Source organism: Oenanthe melanoleuca, chromosome 7 (genome assembly GCF_029582105.1).
Source record: "Oenanthe melanoleuca isolate GR-GAL-2019-014 chromosome 7, OMel1.0, whole genome shotgun sequence".
NCBI lineage: Eukaryota > Metazoa > Chordata > Aves > Passeriformes > Muscicapidae > Oenanthe > Oenanthe melanoleuca.
This window is the reverse complement of record NC_079341.1, coordinates 4,421,898-4,440,200: the sequence shown is the minus strand read 5'-3', so window position 1 is coordinate 4,440,200 and position 18,303 is coordinate 4,421,898. Positions and strand designations below refer to the sequence as shown.

The 18,303-nt window shown below is 42.9% G+C and overlaps 1 protein-coding gene across 2 annotated transcripts in view; it reads right to left on the bottom strand.

Moving 5' to 3' along the window:
• ERBB4 (erb-b2 receptor tyrosine kinase 4) overlaps positions 1 to 18,303 on the bottom strand; it is a 525,424-nt gene that overhangs the window by 75,612 nt on the left and 431,509 nt on the right. For both annotated transcript variants that reach the window (XM_056496724.1, XM_056496723.1), the window contains exon 20: positions 4,979 to 5,164. In XM_056496724.1, coding sequence (XP_056352699.1) covers positions 4,979 to 5,164 — 186 coding nt within the window. The remainder of the gene's footprint in view (positions 1 to 4,978; positions 5,165 to 18,303) is intronic.

Sequence of the window (18,303 nt, the reverse complement as noted above, 5' to 3'; positions counted from 1 at the left end):
AATTATCTGAGAGGATGAAAAGAAACTTCCTCATCGTCTCACATAAGGCCAAGACATCCCAGTTCATCACAGCAAGAAAGAAATCTGGACCCTTCCACCACTTAGAAATTACAAGCTGGGATGAAGAGCTCTACAAGATCCACTTGAAGTTTGCTTGTATGAACTTTGGGAGCCACCCAGCAGGGTACCAAAAACTCCCTGGGTATGGGCAAGGCTGGGTAATGCCCCTGTGAGACCTGATGGCACCATGTCTTCTCAGAGTGACAGCTCTCCAACACCAGAAAAGGATCCTCCCTTTCCATCTGTGAATACTCAAACTTTCCAGATAAGTGAGAAAAATAGTCATGAGGAACAGGAATAGAAAAAGGAAATTGTAGGGAGATTCAAGAGAGGATTGTACAATTGGCCTTGCCATGGCAGGCAGCTCTGGGAACAGAGACCTCTTGAAGCTGACTGCCATTGAACTCCTTGGCTCACTGCAGGATGGAACAGGCACTGAGCTGTAGGGTAGGCTTCTTTAATGAAAAAGAAAGGCCTTGAACCACAGCCACTGCCCAGACACCAGCCCTGATTCCTCTCCTTTCCCTTAGCTTCCCTCTCATCCCATCTGCAGCACAGTAACAAAAGCTGTCTCTAACAAGTGGCTCCTAATCCATCAAGCCTTGAAAGACTCCTCAACTCAACTAAGTGCATCCTCACACTTAGGATGCTTCTGGATCAGCTTCTCAGCTGCAAAAATCAACATCTATCCTTTGCCGTGCATCTGCTTCATTAAAACTGATCCCCAAGTTCCTCTCTCTTTTTCCTGCCTAGAGTGTTTTCAAACATTGTTTTCCTGCATACCTGGATAACCAGTGCTGTGCAGGGCTTTAGTTAAGGTAATTTGAGAATTCTTTTCTATTGAAAAGGTATAAAAAGTAATCCTCCAAAGTACTTGATTTTCCTTCCACGACATTCCATTGTAACTAACTGCTTCTGCTTCACCTCCTTAGTATTCTGAGGGGCTTTAAAAGAATTATTATAGTTCAGAACACAAAAAAAAAAAAGGTCTGGCAGCCCCTGGGGGATCCAGGGCAGGACAGTATGGGGGCCCAGCTAAGACCCAGGAGAGCTGAGCTCTCCTCCACGGGCTAGATGATCACAGGCAAGCTGCCTCCTCTTCCTGACTGCCTTGACTTCTTTGGGGCAGGAAAAGTTCCTCTGCCCTTGAACACTGCTCAGCAAAATGTGTGGAGGTGTAATGCAAATCAACAGCAGCAGAAAGAGACCATAATTGTAACAGAAAAAAAAAAAACCAAAAAAAACCCAAAAACAACCAGTGAAAGAGGAGATGGCACTGCCCAGGTCTGTGTTGAAGTTAGAACGTGTTGTATGCAATGTTACAGAAGCAAAACTGCATTTCTGTAAGCCCCTGAGAGAGACAGAGTTTAGCACAGCACAAAGGCCAACTATCATAATTCCAGTAGAAATCCAGTTTATTTTCCACCAGATAACAGAGGATACAGCCTAGAACATAGTCCCTTAGATAACCTCACCCAGTGGCAGAGGGTAACCAGCCTTACCTGACTAAAACCCTCAAGATGTGTCTTCCCTTCTTGAAGGCATTTCCACAAGAATATCCTCACCCTCACATCCCCAGGTTGTATGTGTGAGTGTGTTGGGGCAGCCCTTGCAGAGAGAAACTGCATCAAACACATTAAATACCAATGCACACACCTCCTTTTTTCTGTTTGTGGAATATTCCTGACTTACATGTACCTGTTACACCCTGACTGAGAAGGATGTGATTCACCTACTGAGAATTCACTTACAGGCTTGTGCCATCCATACAGAATTTGGGTTTCAACCCACTTCTTAAGCAGCCAACACTATGGGTGTTCATGAAGCATTATTTTCTTCTTCCATATCCTGAGGTCACCAGGACAGTCTTGCTCACACTACAAAATATCTTGATACTTGAGCACAGTTCACTGCTTTAGTGGACAGCAAACTCCACGTATAATTGCTGTGCTGATCTCAGAGCTAAAAGGTTAAACATTCATTTCCAAGCAAGACACTGAAGTAAGAGACCAGGAGAGAAAGCAAAGCAGAAGGGAAGAGCCCCCTTAGACACAGCTGCTTTCTAACAACCATGTTTAATGCAGAATGCTTGGGGGCTACTCTATTTTTATGGCTTTCATCCATAAAATAAGAAGCTAAAGCTTCTGGAAGGAGAACACAATTACCCTACAATGATGTAACATCAGAATAAATTCAGGCACAATCTGTGTAAGCAAAGAGAACAAGCACCCAAGCTTTTTCCAATTGGCAGTAGATAATGCTTTATAACTGCCCTGTCATCAACCTTCAGAAGTTATCTCCAGAGCCATATGTGGCTTGGCAACCAGGCACAGTGGCTAACTAGTTTTGCATCTAGCTGTACAGAAGTAGAGACATAAGGAAATGAGCAGCCTGGCAGCACAAATGAACTCTGAAGCAATGACTTCCATAAATAAGTGCTGCACACTGGCAGATGGAGAAAAGCACAGTTAGGGAGGAACTGTGTTGCAGCAGCAACTTGATTTTAAACCATTTGTTAAAATCAGCCTGAGCCTCACATCTGAGGCATTTCTAATGGCTTCAGTCCTATTCTTGTTGGGGAAAATCCTCTCCATAAAAACAGCAATGGTGAAGGTAGAAAAATGCATCCAGCAAAGATACCAGGAGCTGCTTCAGGGAGCAGAGAACAGCACTGGGAAGTCACTGATGCTTTTTGCCTCTTACTAATTGCTCTGCTAATCATGCTTTTGGTACCTTTCAGAAAGACACAGCCAATCACTCCCCACAGCCTAGAAAAGCAACATGGGGAGAGACACGCTCAAGCTGTATGGCAGCACCTGAAACATGGGCACAGTGGATACAGGACTGTGGGATACAGACACACACACCTTTCCTGCAGTGAATGAGAATTTGTGGATGCAGGAATGTGGATACAGGACTGTGGATACACACACACCTTTCCTGCAGTGAATGAGAATTTGTGGATACAGGACTGTGGGATACACACACATTTCATTCCTACAGTGAGTGAAAATTTGTGCCTGTTGCTGCCTTCTGCACTCATTCCTCTGGGGATCAGTCTATACCTTTCCTGTTTGCAGGCAGCAGACTGATTTCTAGTCACTGTTAAATGTGACAGATAATGGAAAACTAGTTATTCCATTTTATTCCTTTTATTCCACTTTTTGGGATAAGGGGACTCCTTGTCTGGTGATCTCAAAGATTTTTATTTTTAGTATATTTGAAACAATTTTTTGTGTATACCCTCTAACCCCAATTGACATGATTATTGTGATGTGGAAGAAAATGAAATTTCAATAAACAAGCTTCACTAAACTCTCTCAATAATAGACCACCTTTTATTACAAAGGAGCTAATTTTCTCTTCCTGACACTGTATCAGTTGATATTACATGTATGATCTCACTTCTTTGCACTGCTTTGTTACCACCTCAGATCTCACATGTCTGATACCTCACCTTCTCCTCCCACATCACAGGAGTCATCAAGAAAAGCAGCAGGCACCAATTTTCTAGGGGATGTCCCTAAATCCAAACCCTGCACTGAGTTGAAGCCATTTACAGTGGGAATCAGTTTAGAAGCTGCTTCACTTTGGTAAAAATACCTTCCACAGCTCTCCCCAGAGATCTGTCATCAAACAGGAATGTGGATTTTCTCTCCCACCTTCCCTGGTCTGGTATCAGCCCTAAATAAACCTCTCCATGAACATCTCCATGCAGGCAATCCCCACCCATGTGTTCCAGAAACTCTGGTTGTTTTACCACCACAGCACAGGATATGAACACATCTACAAAATTCTGCAATGTCAGATTGTGGGGCTTGGGTTCCTTCTTCAGGAAGGTTTAACAGATCTGATTCTGGAATGAAAACAGTGCCTATTCATGGTGCTCCTCAAACTTCTGCTCCTCCTGAAGAACAACACAGGGCTAGCTGAATTTCTACATTTTCTTACTGTTGTAAGAACATTTTTTTGTGTTTAAGTTTTTAAAAGAGGCAAATGGTTACTTAATATTGGGTCCAGCAAAACAACTGCTGAATCTCCAGGTTTCCCTTCAGTGCTAAAAGATTATCATCACAACTTGAATTAAGATTTTGTAATAGATGTTGTAGGAAATTCACTTAAGGCTGCAGATTTAATGTAAGATAGCAGTCTGTGTTTATAACAAGCATGTCTTTATAACAGGCATTTTCTGCAAAATAATCTAAAACTTGAAACAACTTCCAAATAACTCAATGCACAAAGCAAGCTCCAAATTGCCACTTGCAGTAACATCATTATAAACAACCCTAGCTGTTCAAAAGCACCTTTAAAATGGGTAAGTTATGGCATTCTACTCTGCAAGATCTTCTTATTCCTTGCAAACAATTTTCTTAGCACTGAGTACTTGCTCTTAGTACAACACTGAATACCAAAACATACCTAAAACATTGTGCCAAGGATAGTTTGTGACCCAAACATCAGGATCACCACCTGAGGAGTGACATGAAGAACATGTTAAAGAAATGACATGTTTATCTTCCTGGCAGTGTGGGGGCAGACAAAGGATGACATATCTGGCAATGCAGATCCAGAAGGGCTGAAAACCAGTTTATTTATTATAGTGAACATATATATATTGCAGTGAACAACAGAAGAGTGAAAAATCACCCCCAGATTTCATATGGGGGTTTCTTACCTCGCTCACCCTGAAAAATAACTTCCACCCCTCATTAACACTGAGTTGGAAAGACAGTCAAGAAAATTACTTTGGTTCATCTATAATACTGTAAAGCAGCCAAAACAGTGTGCATTTCAAGAACTACCCAACCTTCTTGGAAACAAAACCAGGCCTGAATAAAACCCAAGACAAACAAAAAGTCATGTTTTAAGGTTAGTTATGAAAAGGAATGATTTAAAAACCCCATCATGAACGACATACCTTGGCTATCTGGACACACCAGTTCAGCAGGAGCTGGGAGCCAATATTATCCTTGTGCTCGTGGACATAATCCAGGAGGCAGCCATGTGGCATCAGCTGGGTGACCAGCTGAATGGTGGGGCTCAGGCACACGCCCAGGAGTCTCACCAGGTGTGGGTGGTCCATGCTGGCCATGATGAGAGCTTCCTGCAACAACAAAAGGGACCCAGGCATTACCCCAGCGTGCACAGCAGGGACTGAAGGGGGTCAGTGTCCCCTGAGCACCATGAATTCCTGTTTGTCCAGGGCTAGGGAACCTCCACTCTGATGTAATGCCCACTTGATGTTCTGTGTCCCAAAAAACAAGTGCACAAATCCAAAATTCTGCACTGCCCCACATTCCCTGTCCCGTTGCAGCCACACAAACGAAGATTTAAGTAAAGTGTGTCACACCTACAATCCCCTGGGTCTTGTTTTGATGCCTTTTTGGGACTACCTAAAAACAGAGGCCAGACAAAATGTAGGGAATAAAAAGTGGATATATTTACTAAAGGACCTTCAGTTACATTTAAGGCAGACAAAGCCCAGCCCACCCAGGGGCTACACCCAAAAAATGGACAATGGGTAATGGGTATTCACACTTTTATGACTTTGGTCCAATTGCATACTGGGGGTTAGCCTTCCAATTACAGCTGCAGATAATGAAGTTATTTACCCCAAGTTTGCTTTCTAAATCTCAGCCTCTCAGCTCAGCACCTGATTCTTCCATGACCTCTCCCAACATATCTTGGATGAGTTAATTTTGGTTTTTCCACACTTTAGATTTCACACAGAAAAGGCTTTATTTCCATTTCCCAGACCATAAGGAATTTTCAGCTACCAATATGCCCATTATGACATCTGACAACTTACAGAATAATAGCTGTAATAATGCCAAAGAAAGAAAGAAAAATAAAGGATGAGACAAATTTGCCACCAGAGCAACACAGAAGTTGGGAGGGGTTTTCCCTTCCCTATATTAAGGCAAAAGAAAACAAAAAAGGTTCTGGCAAGAAGGCTGAGTTTGTATTAAAGAAAATTGCTCATCACAGTACAAAGAATATTTGAAACCAAATTGCAGATATTTGCATAATAGTTCTTTTACTTTTTTTACCCCACTTTTTTTTTTTTTCTTTTTTTTTAGTAAAACAAAAAGATGAACAAGACACTAATTGTAGGGTTTTTTCCCTCCCAATAAGAAAAGAGCAGATGGCTCTCACTGGGGGGAGTGACTCCTTCCCTTTTCTTCCTCAATGTATGTGAAGAAATAAATAAATGAATAAATAGGGGCTATTTGATGGGATAATTAATGGAGGAGCAGATCTGAGAAAGATTCCAATGCAACAAATTAGAAAAGGGATCTGAATTTAACCAGTTTTGCTCACATTAAAATTCACACAGTTCCCACTCACTTAACTCTTAAGCATGAGGACTCCTTGAAACAATTTTAGCCTTTCTTCTGCAGTGACTTGAAAATGTCCCTAAAGGCCACCAGAATAAATACCTGTAGACAGGTGAATTATCCAGTTTCCAGAGCACAGAATTACTCTGCCTCATTTTTTCCCTTTTCCCCCATTCATTTTTCTCCTGCAGATGCATACAGGGATAGCACTCACTGCCCACTCTGCCTCTGAACAAAGCTAATAGGTTCCCCATGAGCTGGAGTACTTTTCTTTATTATCTGGACTGATTAGAACACAGACTGGATTTTTTTTTTTTTTTTTTTTTTGTCTTCCAAGGGCCCACACAGAAAGCTTTGAAGCTTCAGTCTGTCCATTAGTCTCCAGCTACTTTCCATTGCCAAGTCTATCTGTGCCCAAAGGAAAACTTCTGTGCAATAATAAAGCAAGCTGTGCCATTTGTCTTATTCTGATGTTACAGGAAAGCATATGCTTTTCCAATAGTTTTGGGCAAGAGTTCCAGGAAAAAAAAAGTAAAAATGTTTGTTGATAAAATATTATGGACTTCTCTGTAGTGAATTAAGAGACACACACACAAAGCAAGGAAATCTCCATTATAGATCTAAGCCATTAATAGATACTAATTTAGCATGAATCCTGGCTCCACATCATTATCCTCATTAGTAAAACTATTGTTATTTTTATTGAACTTCCATCTACATAAAATCAGGGCTATGTGTAACCCAGCAGAAACACAAAGTAAAAGAGATTGCAATTGTTCTGCTAGAGCCTAATTAGACAAAACAGACAAACAACTACAGAAACATTATGACTTAGCAGCATTTTAAGAATCTGTTCAGCAAATAAAGAATACAAGTCTCCAGTTTCAAACCTGTTTGGACATGAAAGACCCTAGAGCTGTAATCTTTGTGGCACTTTGGCACTCAGCAGCCAGGTTCCAATATAATTGTCTGAAACACCTTGAGCAGGTGGGGCACCTAAACTCACAAACTTGGCTGGTGGCACTGGCACCTTTCAAGAGCAGCCTCTCAGTTTCCTGAACCTTCTGGTTGCTGTGTGTCTGCAGCTCTTGTCTCTACACTCAACTGGCACAGTTAAAGGAATGAGCTTGAAATTCTAATTTAATGGAGAAGAAACTGAGGCACCAAAAGGGTACAGCCTTCTATCCAAAATCACATGGGAAATCTGGAGCACAAGTGGAAAGAGTGCCCCAGATCACTTTACTTTTCTCTCCTGAAAAAATCCACGTCCACCATTCCTCTCTTCTGCCCCTTCTCAATGTGGTTCCACTATTGCTCCATGAAGCTCAACTCCTGTGAGTTATACACACAAGCATGTATTAAACAGCAACATTAAACAATGACATAAATGTTATTTTAATAACATTTAATAACTTATCTGTGTGGCTGCTGTGTGCACTAAGTAACAAGACAGCAGCCCAAAGAATGTTGAGTTGGCAGGTCCCAGTGAGCAATCACTGGTTTCTGTCTGCAGAAATTCTAGATAGAGTTTCTATTACTGGTTTCTGTCAGCAGAGCTATGTCACAAGGGGTCTGAGGAGGTGCAATTGCAATTTGGAAATCTCACCTAAAATTGTTTCCTGATCTATCCATACTCTGCAGTCATGTTTGAAATATCTTTAATTTGGCTGCTGTTTCTGAAAAGTAACTCAAAATCCAGCTAAAGCACAGTTTTCATTTTGGCCTTCCAGGATGGATAAAAACCCCAGTTCCTAAGACTGTGGGAGGAAAGAGCACTCTGAGTGCATCTACTGCACATCTTATAAGATGGTATTCAACTTCCCCCCAGTGCTCCCCACACTCCAGCAGTGCCCCCTGTTCAAGGCAAGTGTCACAGATCTGCTTCCCCAGTTTGGCAAGCCCAGAGTAAATGTTACTGCTCCCCTTAACCCAGATGAACACATTAGCATGATGAAGAGTTAAGTAAGCACAAAGTCTGAAAAATCTGATTTCCTAACCTCCTGCTTCTAAATATTGTTGCCATCAAATGCCCTCAAACAAAGCAAAACAAAAGATGCCAGAAAAGAACAATACATATGTTTTTCCTAATAACTGTGAAGTAAATAAATGTACTTAAAAGCTGACCTCATCACTGTGCATTTTTCTGAAACACAGCTGAGCTAACAGGAGAGATACTATACTGAATACACTGCTTTTTAAATTATTTTTACAACTCTTCTAGTGGCTGGGGCAAACACCTGTCTGGAATGTCTGCTGCAGGGCAGATCCAATCACTGCCCAGCATTTAACACATTTCAGAGCCTTTTGTTTGGCTGCTGGACCCTACAAATTGTTGAGGTGGTAGCTGGCTGAGCCCAGGCAGGCTGCAGAGCTGCTTTAGCTGGGAGACAGCACAAACAAACACTCGGCAGCACACATGCCCACACTGGTGGTGTGACAGTGACACCCACCGCTGTATTTCCTCTGTGCTGCCTGTGCAGGATGCTGCTCTCAGGGCTCTCCAGCTTCAAGCAGTTTTTCAGGATGCAGCTAAACCTGCAGGCAGCTTGGCAAGGCTGTGGTTGTGTCCCCCCACATTGAGCCTTCCCTGTTCAGCTCAGTCCTACTCTTCTCAGACACACTATTCTGCATAAAGAAATCGTGTCACATTAATCATTCCTCTCTTCTGTCCCTTCTCAACGTGGTTATATCATTGCTCCATTAAACTCAGCTCCTGTGATTTATACAGCCAAGCCTGGCTTGTGCCAGTGCTCCTGAGGAAACAGGTTTCTGTGACTGCACCCTCCTGGCACACACTGGCCACTCCTTGGTTGTGCACAACATTCTCTCAACTTCTCTCTGGAGAAGCAGGACTCAGGAGCAAATGAATAAAGGTATTAAAAAAAAAAAAAAATCTTTCTATACATCCACATCCATGCTCCAAGCATAAAGTAAGGAGAATTACAGGTTCATCAGAGGTTGTTGCATGGAAACACAGCAGTGCACATCCAGGTCCAGATCCTGTATTCACACTCACCCAGCCAACTGCTTTTTCTACAGGGAAATGCTGAGTTTGGCTGGCACAGAAGGAAATAACTAGGGGTCCAAAAGCCCTGACATTGGTGTGTGGGGTTGATGTGTCCAGCAATGTGTGTTCTGTCCCCATCTGTTGAGCCGGGCGGGGCAGTGACCCTGATCTCCTGGCACATATTATCTGCTAATGGGCCATCTTTAAACCAGCTGGGCAATCATCTTTATCTTTCCCACAGCCCATCCTCCCTCCAGGAAGATTTCATCTGCTGCTGGCCCATTCAGTCCCACTGTGTGACTGATAAAATTCCATCATCCCACTGGGAGATGCTCCAGCCAGGGGGAGCAGCCAAGCCTTTCCTACCCAGATAAAAACTGAGATTTTGGACACCAAGGGACCTTCTTTCCACTGGATTCCAGAGGAAAGCCAGACCTTTCCACATCATCCCTGGAGCTTCAGAGGAAAACTGCACCTTCTCCAGGAGCACTGCTCCAGCTGAACCACATCTGCCACTGCAGGAGGATGCAGCCACCATTGAATGGGACTGTGCCAACACCCTGACTGACTGACGGGTGTCAGCTTGGATTCTGACTCTGTCAGTGTTTTGGGATTGTTCTTTGTAATACTGTATTCCTATTTTAATTTTCCTAGTAAAGAACTGTTATTCCTAATTCCCATATCTTTGCCTGAGAACCCCTTAATTTCAAAATTATAATAATTTGGAGGAAGAGGTTTACATTCTCCATTTCAAAGAGAAGCTTCTGCCTTTATTGGCAAACACCTGTCCTTCAAACCAGGACAATTAAGGGGTTTAAGGAACTGTTGGCCAGGGTTTTGCAATACCCACCATCTCCTTGAAACTCCCTCCATGCCTGTTTTGCTTGAGGAAGCCTCCTTAAGGAACCTCTCTATGTAACCCAACAGAGAAGGTCACACTCTGAGTCTTGTTTGCATGGGTTGCCTCAGAGACAGGACAAACTCTTAGGATTAAGGAGGCTACAGGTTTTGAAGGGGGGGGGTTTTGGACTTCATATCTTTTGGATGGAAGAGATTTGACCATTTTTGAGTTCAGGCCTGGCACAGCACTGGAACCCTGTGCTCTCCACTGCCCATGATCAGAGCTGACCTGTGGCTGCTCTCTCAGTGCTGAGAGCCTTTTCTGGAGGTGTGATGTGTCTTTAAATGTGCTGCATCTCTCAGAGCAGGCAAACCCTCTGAGACTGCCCTGCCTGTCACAGCACTTGCTCAGCACAGTGTGCCAGCCTGACAGACTCCTCACAGGCACTGCCTGTGCTGTTGACACTGAATTCAAAAGCCAGCCAATGCCCCATGTGATTCAAATGCATTAGAGAGATGCCCCACTTTCCTCCAAACACTCCAAACTAGCACAAATCAGGGATATGAAAGCTCTCCCTCTTGAAGGTCAGACTTGCAGACTGCTGGGTCAAACCTCCTGCCCACCTCAGAGAAACTGCAGGTCCTGTTCATGCAGGAATAGCCACCTTCCTGCACTGAAAAAAGCAATTCTGGCTCACTGTGTATTTTGGAGCAACATAAAATAAATTAGGGGAAAAAAGCAGTACTGTGATCCCTGTCCTGCAAACACTGAGGGCATGGACCATTGTGCTGACTCCAACAGGGCTCAGCTGCTGAGAATTAATGCTGAAATGCTTGAAAGTGTAGGAGATAAATTTTGTGGAACCCTCACACCACATGCTTGTTCCTTCTCCCTGCTTTGTGCCAATTAATTCTCCTAATTCATCAGAGCCTGACCTAGCAGAGGAGGAACTTCAGTTCTAAAGCAACAGGTACAACAAAACAAGTGCAGATTTTCCATCAAACATCTGATCAGGGACAGCTCCCACCAGCATTTCTGTGAATCTTGCCCTGAAAAAATGATCATGGTGATGAGAAAGCAAAATCAAGCCCATTTTCAGCTCACTTTTATGCACAATAGCCAAGGACCTCAGCAACCAGAACTGTTCCCACTGAAAGCTGTAAGCAGAAATAACAGTGGGCTTCATTCTGGGGATTCCCCCCTTTGGAGATCAGGAGTGGGTGGTTTAATAGTAAAAATCATTATTTCAGAGCAGTCTGTCCAAAGTGATTTGTTTCTTACTATTTTGATGCAACTAGCATAAAATATTTGAAGTTGTAACCAGTCTAACAAAGCCATTGTTTCAGTGTGCTCAAACAGGAGGGTAAATAGACATTACCACTGATCACCTTCTTTGTATTGTCAGCCTTGGCTGCACATAGCTTTCTGAAAGAGGGAGTTATTGCTTTGATTTTTGATTTAGGATGAGTGATGGCAAGGTCTCTACAATGAAAAAAAAAATTATCAAGTTCTCACTCCTTTCTGAAAAGTCTTCAGGCATTGATTTGATATTTTCTGGTACCACTGAAAAGCTTGACTTTATAATCACACACTCACATCAATTTAAAGGGAGAGCATCAGATTAACACCTAATTTCATCAAGTGTATAATCAACATTAAGAATTGTTTTAATCAAAGATACATTTTGCCTGGTATTTAATTTCTCACGACGGAGAATTCAAATCAGACTCATCTCTCTCTTTCCCTCATCTGTATTCATCTGCACCAGAACCTCACACTCAGGACCTGGGCTCTGCAAAGGGATGCTATTTGAACATGGAAGGTTTCATTGCACTGTTTGGTTCACTGTCAGATTTTTATTCTCCTGACCAAACTGGCATCAGTGAGCCCTGAATTCTTCAAAAGCTGCCTCATGCTCCCTGTGCCACATCAACATTGCTCTGCCTGTGGTCTCCTCCCAAGTTCCTACAGCTCTGCCTCACACCTTTCCATCCCTACTTTTACCTCTCCTGCAGATATAATTAAAACCTCTTAAAAAAGATTCTTTTGCCCTCAAAGGGCAAAGGGGACAGCAGGGGAGGGGCTGCCCATTCCTCATGCAGGTGTGGGTGTGGTTGGGGTTGCTAACATCTGGTCAGCTCTAAAGTATTTATGTTCATTGGCAATAAATTCAGATAAATCCTCCTCTAGATTTGACAAGATTTGGGCACCCTGCTGTCAGGGTAATACATCCAGACATATGTAACAGTGTAATAATAATAATAATGACTCTCTTTTTCATGTTGATTAAATGTTGGCATCTGCAATAAACCCCAGAACAAATATATCAGATCTTTTATGTATGGCTGTGCTCAGGTCCTGGCATCTGTCAGGGCAAGCCAAACAAGTCCCAAAACAAACATGTTTCAATGAGTGGCTGCCTGCTACCAATACAAACACCTCAGTCAAATCCATAAATACAACTGTATTTAATGGTTTTTATTTCTGCCTATGTGGATGATCTCAAAAAGGAAAAATCTCTCTGAATGACAGAAGCCAAACACCATTCAAACTTGCAGTACTGCAGGAGGGAATGTGATCTAGTTTGAAGATGCTACAAAGAGGGTGAAATAATAATTTATGCCACGATTTCATCCTCTTGTGAATTGCCACAATCTCAAGATAATTAATTATGCTCATAAGATGGCCTGTTATCACAGATCCTGCATTTCCAAAGGAACTATCCAACAACTAGGACTCTACAAATCAAAACCCAAACATTTCCAACAGCAAACTTTGACAAGGCCAACTGAGGTGAATCTGCTTTTCAACAGCCTGTCTGGGAAAAAAAGTGAAAAAGGCTCTTTCTAAGTGATACTTCCAGGGAAACTTCAGGCACAGGAAGAACCAGTGGTGTCCCCCAGGATCAGTGCTGGGGCCAGTCCTGTTTAGTATCTTCACTGATGATCTGGGTGAGGGGATGGAGTCCATCATCAGTAAATTTGCAGGTGACACCAAGCTGTTGATCTGCATCTTACTGCTAAGATCACAGTCAAGAGGCTGATATTTAATAAAAAAGCAGGAAAAAGTGTATCCATAGCTGTTGCACCATCAGCCTTTCTAACAAACACAATTACTATTTGACATTACTTTTATAAAGCAGAATATTACATTATTACATAATATTACATATGATTAATCTGTCTATTCCTTGTTGCATGCCTTCACACTTTTGTCTCTTTAAAAGACCTAACACCACCATGGTGTGATCACATTACTGGGATCAAAGATGATGCTGCACCTCTGAGGGGCTTGTCCCTAGATTTTATTCCTGCAGGTGTGTGTCTGCTACAGCAATACAAGCTGGAATCTGACAAGTAACCTGTACCAGGGCAGAACCAGACTGCTCAGGAGGCCTTCTATGGGTTTATTTTCACCACAGGTTGCTGTTACTGTTCTGTAAAATGCTGGTTTTACCCTATTTCCCCACATACTTCTGGTGTATTGAGTGCAACAGAAAACTCATCGTGGAAATACAAATCCCATGAGCTCCTAAGTCTCTTAAGTAAACTATTGTGTACCACTTATGATACTCATAGCACCACCTCTCTGCCTCTTTTTTTTTCCCCATTAATATTCCCATCCTTTGCCTGTTCAGTTTCTAAACACTTTTTCAAAAGACCTCTCTCTTACTGTGTCCTGATAAAACAGTGGCAACTCTGGGATCCTGCCCTTCAGAACAATTACATATAACTCACTTCATATTTCAGCAACCAAGCCCAAAAAGAGACAAGTATCAACCCTGTTATTGGGCTACCTTATACATTGAAATAGAGAGTGTAACACAAGATCTCAGTTCAGACTGTTTCCTTTATGCATACATGCTGCACAGACAGAAGTAAGGATTGAATTTGATTAGACTCTTTAATACTTTCAGCTAATCCACAGCTATATTTCCCTGTGAATAGATGAACACTCCCACCTGATCTTCTTCCCATGCACAGATTTACCCAGCTTTATGCAGGGTTTCCACACCATAAAGCACTGCAAACCCGAAATAAGGAGTTGTGCAATTGCCATAACAAAAAGCATCTCAGTGTACTTCCCAGCTCATTTATGTCAGTGCCTCACTAAAGCATGGGATTGTTCCTTAAGCCTTGGGAGGACCACTCTAGTGCTGAATTCACTGGCCAATTCACAGCTCCCATGGACTTCAATAGGGCTCAGACTTCCCCCATCACCAGCAAACTCACTTTCCCTCACTGCTTTTCCCAGTTAGAGTGTTATGCCAGCAGAACTGCTTCCAAGCAGCCTGGCTTGTCTGTCTGTGCTTGTACCAAATCTCTTCTGTGTGTGTAATTTCACCACACAGCCACATGCTTGTGCATATGGAAAATTAACCCCCCCTGCACATGCACACACATCCATGGAGGGGAAAATTGAAAAAAAAAATTAAAACTGAAGCAAGCATTTAAAGAAAAATTATTGGTGAAGATGGGAATAACAGAAGTGTAGCCTGGAAAGAGTTAATCTTCAGAAGGCTAAAAGCAGCTAACCTCCATCAGAGATCAGATTCCCAGCTTCTGCAGGGGCTGAGCACTCCCGGGGCCTGTGCATGGCATGCAGCATTCTCAAGGACAGCTGGATTTCTGGCATTTCTGGACAGGTTGGAAATTGTAATGGCAATCACAGTGAGTTCTGTGCCTGGGATGATGGGCAGACAGTTCCCCTGCTAAGTGTCTGTGCTCACACCCACAGAGAGCACGAGTGGGAAGGAGGGGCAGGCTGCACAAAAGGGAGTCTGCAATCACAGCTCTGTCACCCCTGGCCCCCCACCTCCTGCAGCTTGACAGGATGGACTGAAAACCTGTCTGAGCTGCACTGGAGCACAGAGCCAGGCAGTGCTTACAGACCCCTCGTGCCAGCTGAAAAGGAGAGTGTGCGCAGAAATGACAGCAAAAGAGGACAAGGAAAAATGTCTCAGTGCTGCCATAAAGGATTTCATTTGATCCCAAACCTGCCCTTTCAACTGAGGTGCATGTCCCAAGCAGCCAGTGGAATGACTGTGGAGTGTCTGGATCCAACTACTGGCATGGTCTGTTGAAAACCTCTGTCAAACACTGGGCTAGGCAGGAGCATGGTGTGTACAAGGCATTAAAAATATTGGAAAGTATTTCTCCAGTTACCCACATAGTCACATAAGGCAGGATCTTACCAGGAGAATGAGTGCAAATGCACCTGTGTCAGCTGAGAAATCAGAGTGTGTGTGCAGCCTCAAGGGCTCTGTGAATGCCAAGAAAAAACCAAAAAGCTTCAGCCTAGAACCTTTCTATGTCTAAAGCCAATAGTGGGAACCAAGAAAAGTCTTCTCTCACATTTCCACCTGACTAGCTAGCTGTATCTCCACTGTACTTCCCATCTAGACATACTTGAAAAAACTAAGCAAGCATCCAGGCCTATCCATATCCCTGTGGGTTTTCAGCTGAACAGGAGAAAGAATTCTCTAGTCAGCTACATGATTTTTTTGTCTTCAATCCTCTGAACTGAAGATAAGTTTGATATTGATATCCCCAGGCGTACAATTGAGAAAAAGCTGTTTCTGCAGTACATCTGAGTGATTTATTCATTTAGTTCATTAGGCCAGACATAAATAAAAGATGTGGGTGTCAGTCCCCTACATGCAGCTTTAATTTGCTTGCTACATGTCTGGTGGAGGTCACTGTCACTTACCACCTCTGCACTTGGCTTGACAAATGTCCTCCCACACTCCAAGTGCTGCCACTGCAGACAGCAGCAACTGCAGTGAGCACAGACCAAGCCAGGAAGCCCCTAGATCTTAATTATAAAACCATAAAAGAAACCAACTGCCTCTGAAAAGCTCTCTTACTAGGAAACAAATGAGAATGGGAAATTTATTTCCAACCATAAATCCCAAAGCCTTCAGCTTAATTTTTCCCAAGTTAACTTTCTCACCTAGCTAAGCAGCACTGTTTTCTATTATTAGCTTCTGGCCCAATATCAGCTGACCACCATCAGTCAAACTGCCTTCATCTCAATGAGCTCAGGGACTCCCAAGGAACTCTGTGTATGCTGACTTGTGCTTGCAGCCTCTAATTATATTCTAACAGATAATGAAGCATTTAAACTCAGAGAGGATAGATTAAACTTGTAAGTGGATCAAAATCCTGGACACAACCACAGCTCATAGGATTACTCCTGGAAGCATCAAGCTTGGAGGAAAGGCCCTCATCAAGTGTCAGATTCCCCATGACAAGTTTTTTTAAGCATGTTTTCAGCCTCAGAGGCTGTTTGCTATGCTCTCCAACTGCAGCATGTCTTTGGAATTTATTACATTGTCAATTGAGTATCTGGCTTGATGTCAAGCCATCTGACCAGGCCAATGGCTACTTGACTTATCAGACAATCATCACAGTCAAACAAATTGAGGCTGAGGAGGTGAAATTGTTTTCCCAAGTGAAATTGTAAGTAAGTGGAATTGTAAGTTCTACTATCAACTAGCCTCTCAGCTGCACATTTGCCTTGTTTCCTCACCACAGGATTCTCTTCCCTCCACAAAACTCAGGACCATCACATATTCTGTCACCAGCCCTAGGGTGAGGAGCAGGATGGAGCTCCCTGCTGATGCCCCTGTGTCCTGCTGGGGACTCCCTCCCAGACACACTTGCAGGCAGAGCAGTAGCAAGAGCACCTGCAGTCTGAATTCAAACTCCAGCCACACAAGGGAGTGTGACCTGCCAGTGCAGGAATTATGCCCTGCCACTTAAACACACAACCATGCCGAGAAGGAAATCCTTTATTTCTTATTTCCTTGCTGTGTCTGGGATAATATCAAGGCCTCCTGAGCAGTCTGGTTCTGCCCTGGTACCTTGCAGATTCCAGCTTGTATTGCTGTAGCAGACACAGAGCTACTGCAGTGATCAAATCTAGGGATGAACACAGGGAGCAAAGGGAGAGGGCTAGCTGGGAATGGGTGGAGAAAGTCTGGAAAATAGACTCAAGAAAAATCCCAAATAAGGGCTGTGCTTTGGGAGGATGGCCAATTCATCATCTCCTGATGGGAGGTGCTTGGCCAGAGCAGGGCCGACATCAGGCATTATATCATTACAGTCATTACTGCTCCATTAGCAGGGCTGCAGGGTGCTGAAATGACAGCTCAGGAGCCAAACAGTTTTTCTTCACTCCTTCAGCATAATGTGCAGCAGGATTTCATGAGGAGCACTTCTAGACTCACATTCTGCCAACATTAAAAGTTTCCACCAGAACTATGGACAGTGCCACTAACTCTACACTGAAATGTCCCAAGTACTCCCTCTGCACACAGACTGCTGTTTACCAAAGGCTTTCCATTTTCCAAAACCTTTCTAAAACATATGCTAACTTTTACTTACAAGTACAAGGACTTTCCCAATCCAGGAAGAAGTAATTGCTGACAAAAGCACACCAGTACTTGACAAGGACAAAAAAAAAGCCAAGGGTGTGACTCATATAATGACACCTTCCCACTAACCTCCTCTTCCCATTCACTACCAACATTGTCAGACCCTTATTTAAGAAAGAATTAACCCCACCATGTTCACAGAGGCATTTAGCCACCTGTATACCTTTAAAAATCTGACACAAGTGCTTTTAACCAACGACCATTTTTCATAACACTCTTTTCACTGAAGCACAACTGATGCATTTTGCTTTCAGGTGTACATTTGAATTTTTCCTCAGAAAATAAGATCAGTAAACAGTATCCAGTTTTATCAGGATAGCTACACTGACTGCAGTCTTGAAGTGAGAATGAGTAAAACACATTTTTGTTACTCTAGCTTACATTTCTGTGAAAGATATTTTTAATGTTTAAAACTATGTCTTTTATGGGGCAGGGAGGAGTAGTCCCATTAAAACCATAAATAATGCTTGGGTAATTCTCTTTTGTTTCAGGAACTGAACAATTGGTTTAGGTGGTAGGGATGGCAAGAATCTCTGTATAATTGGATGAGCAATTATTTCCTAAGAATGAAATTTAATCATCTTCATCAATGTGGTACAGAAAAGGATTACAAATCACT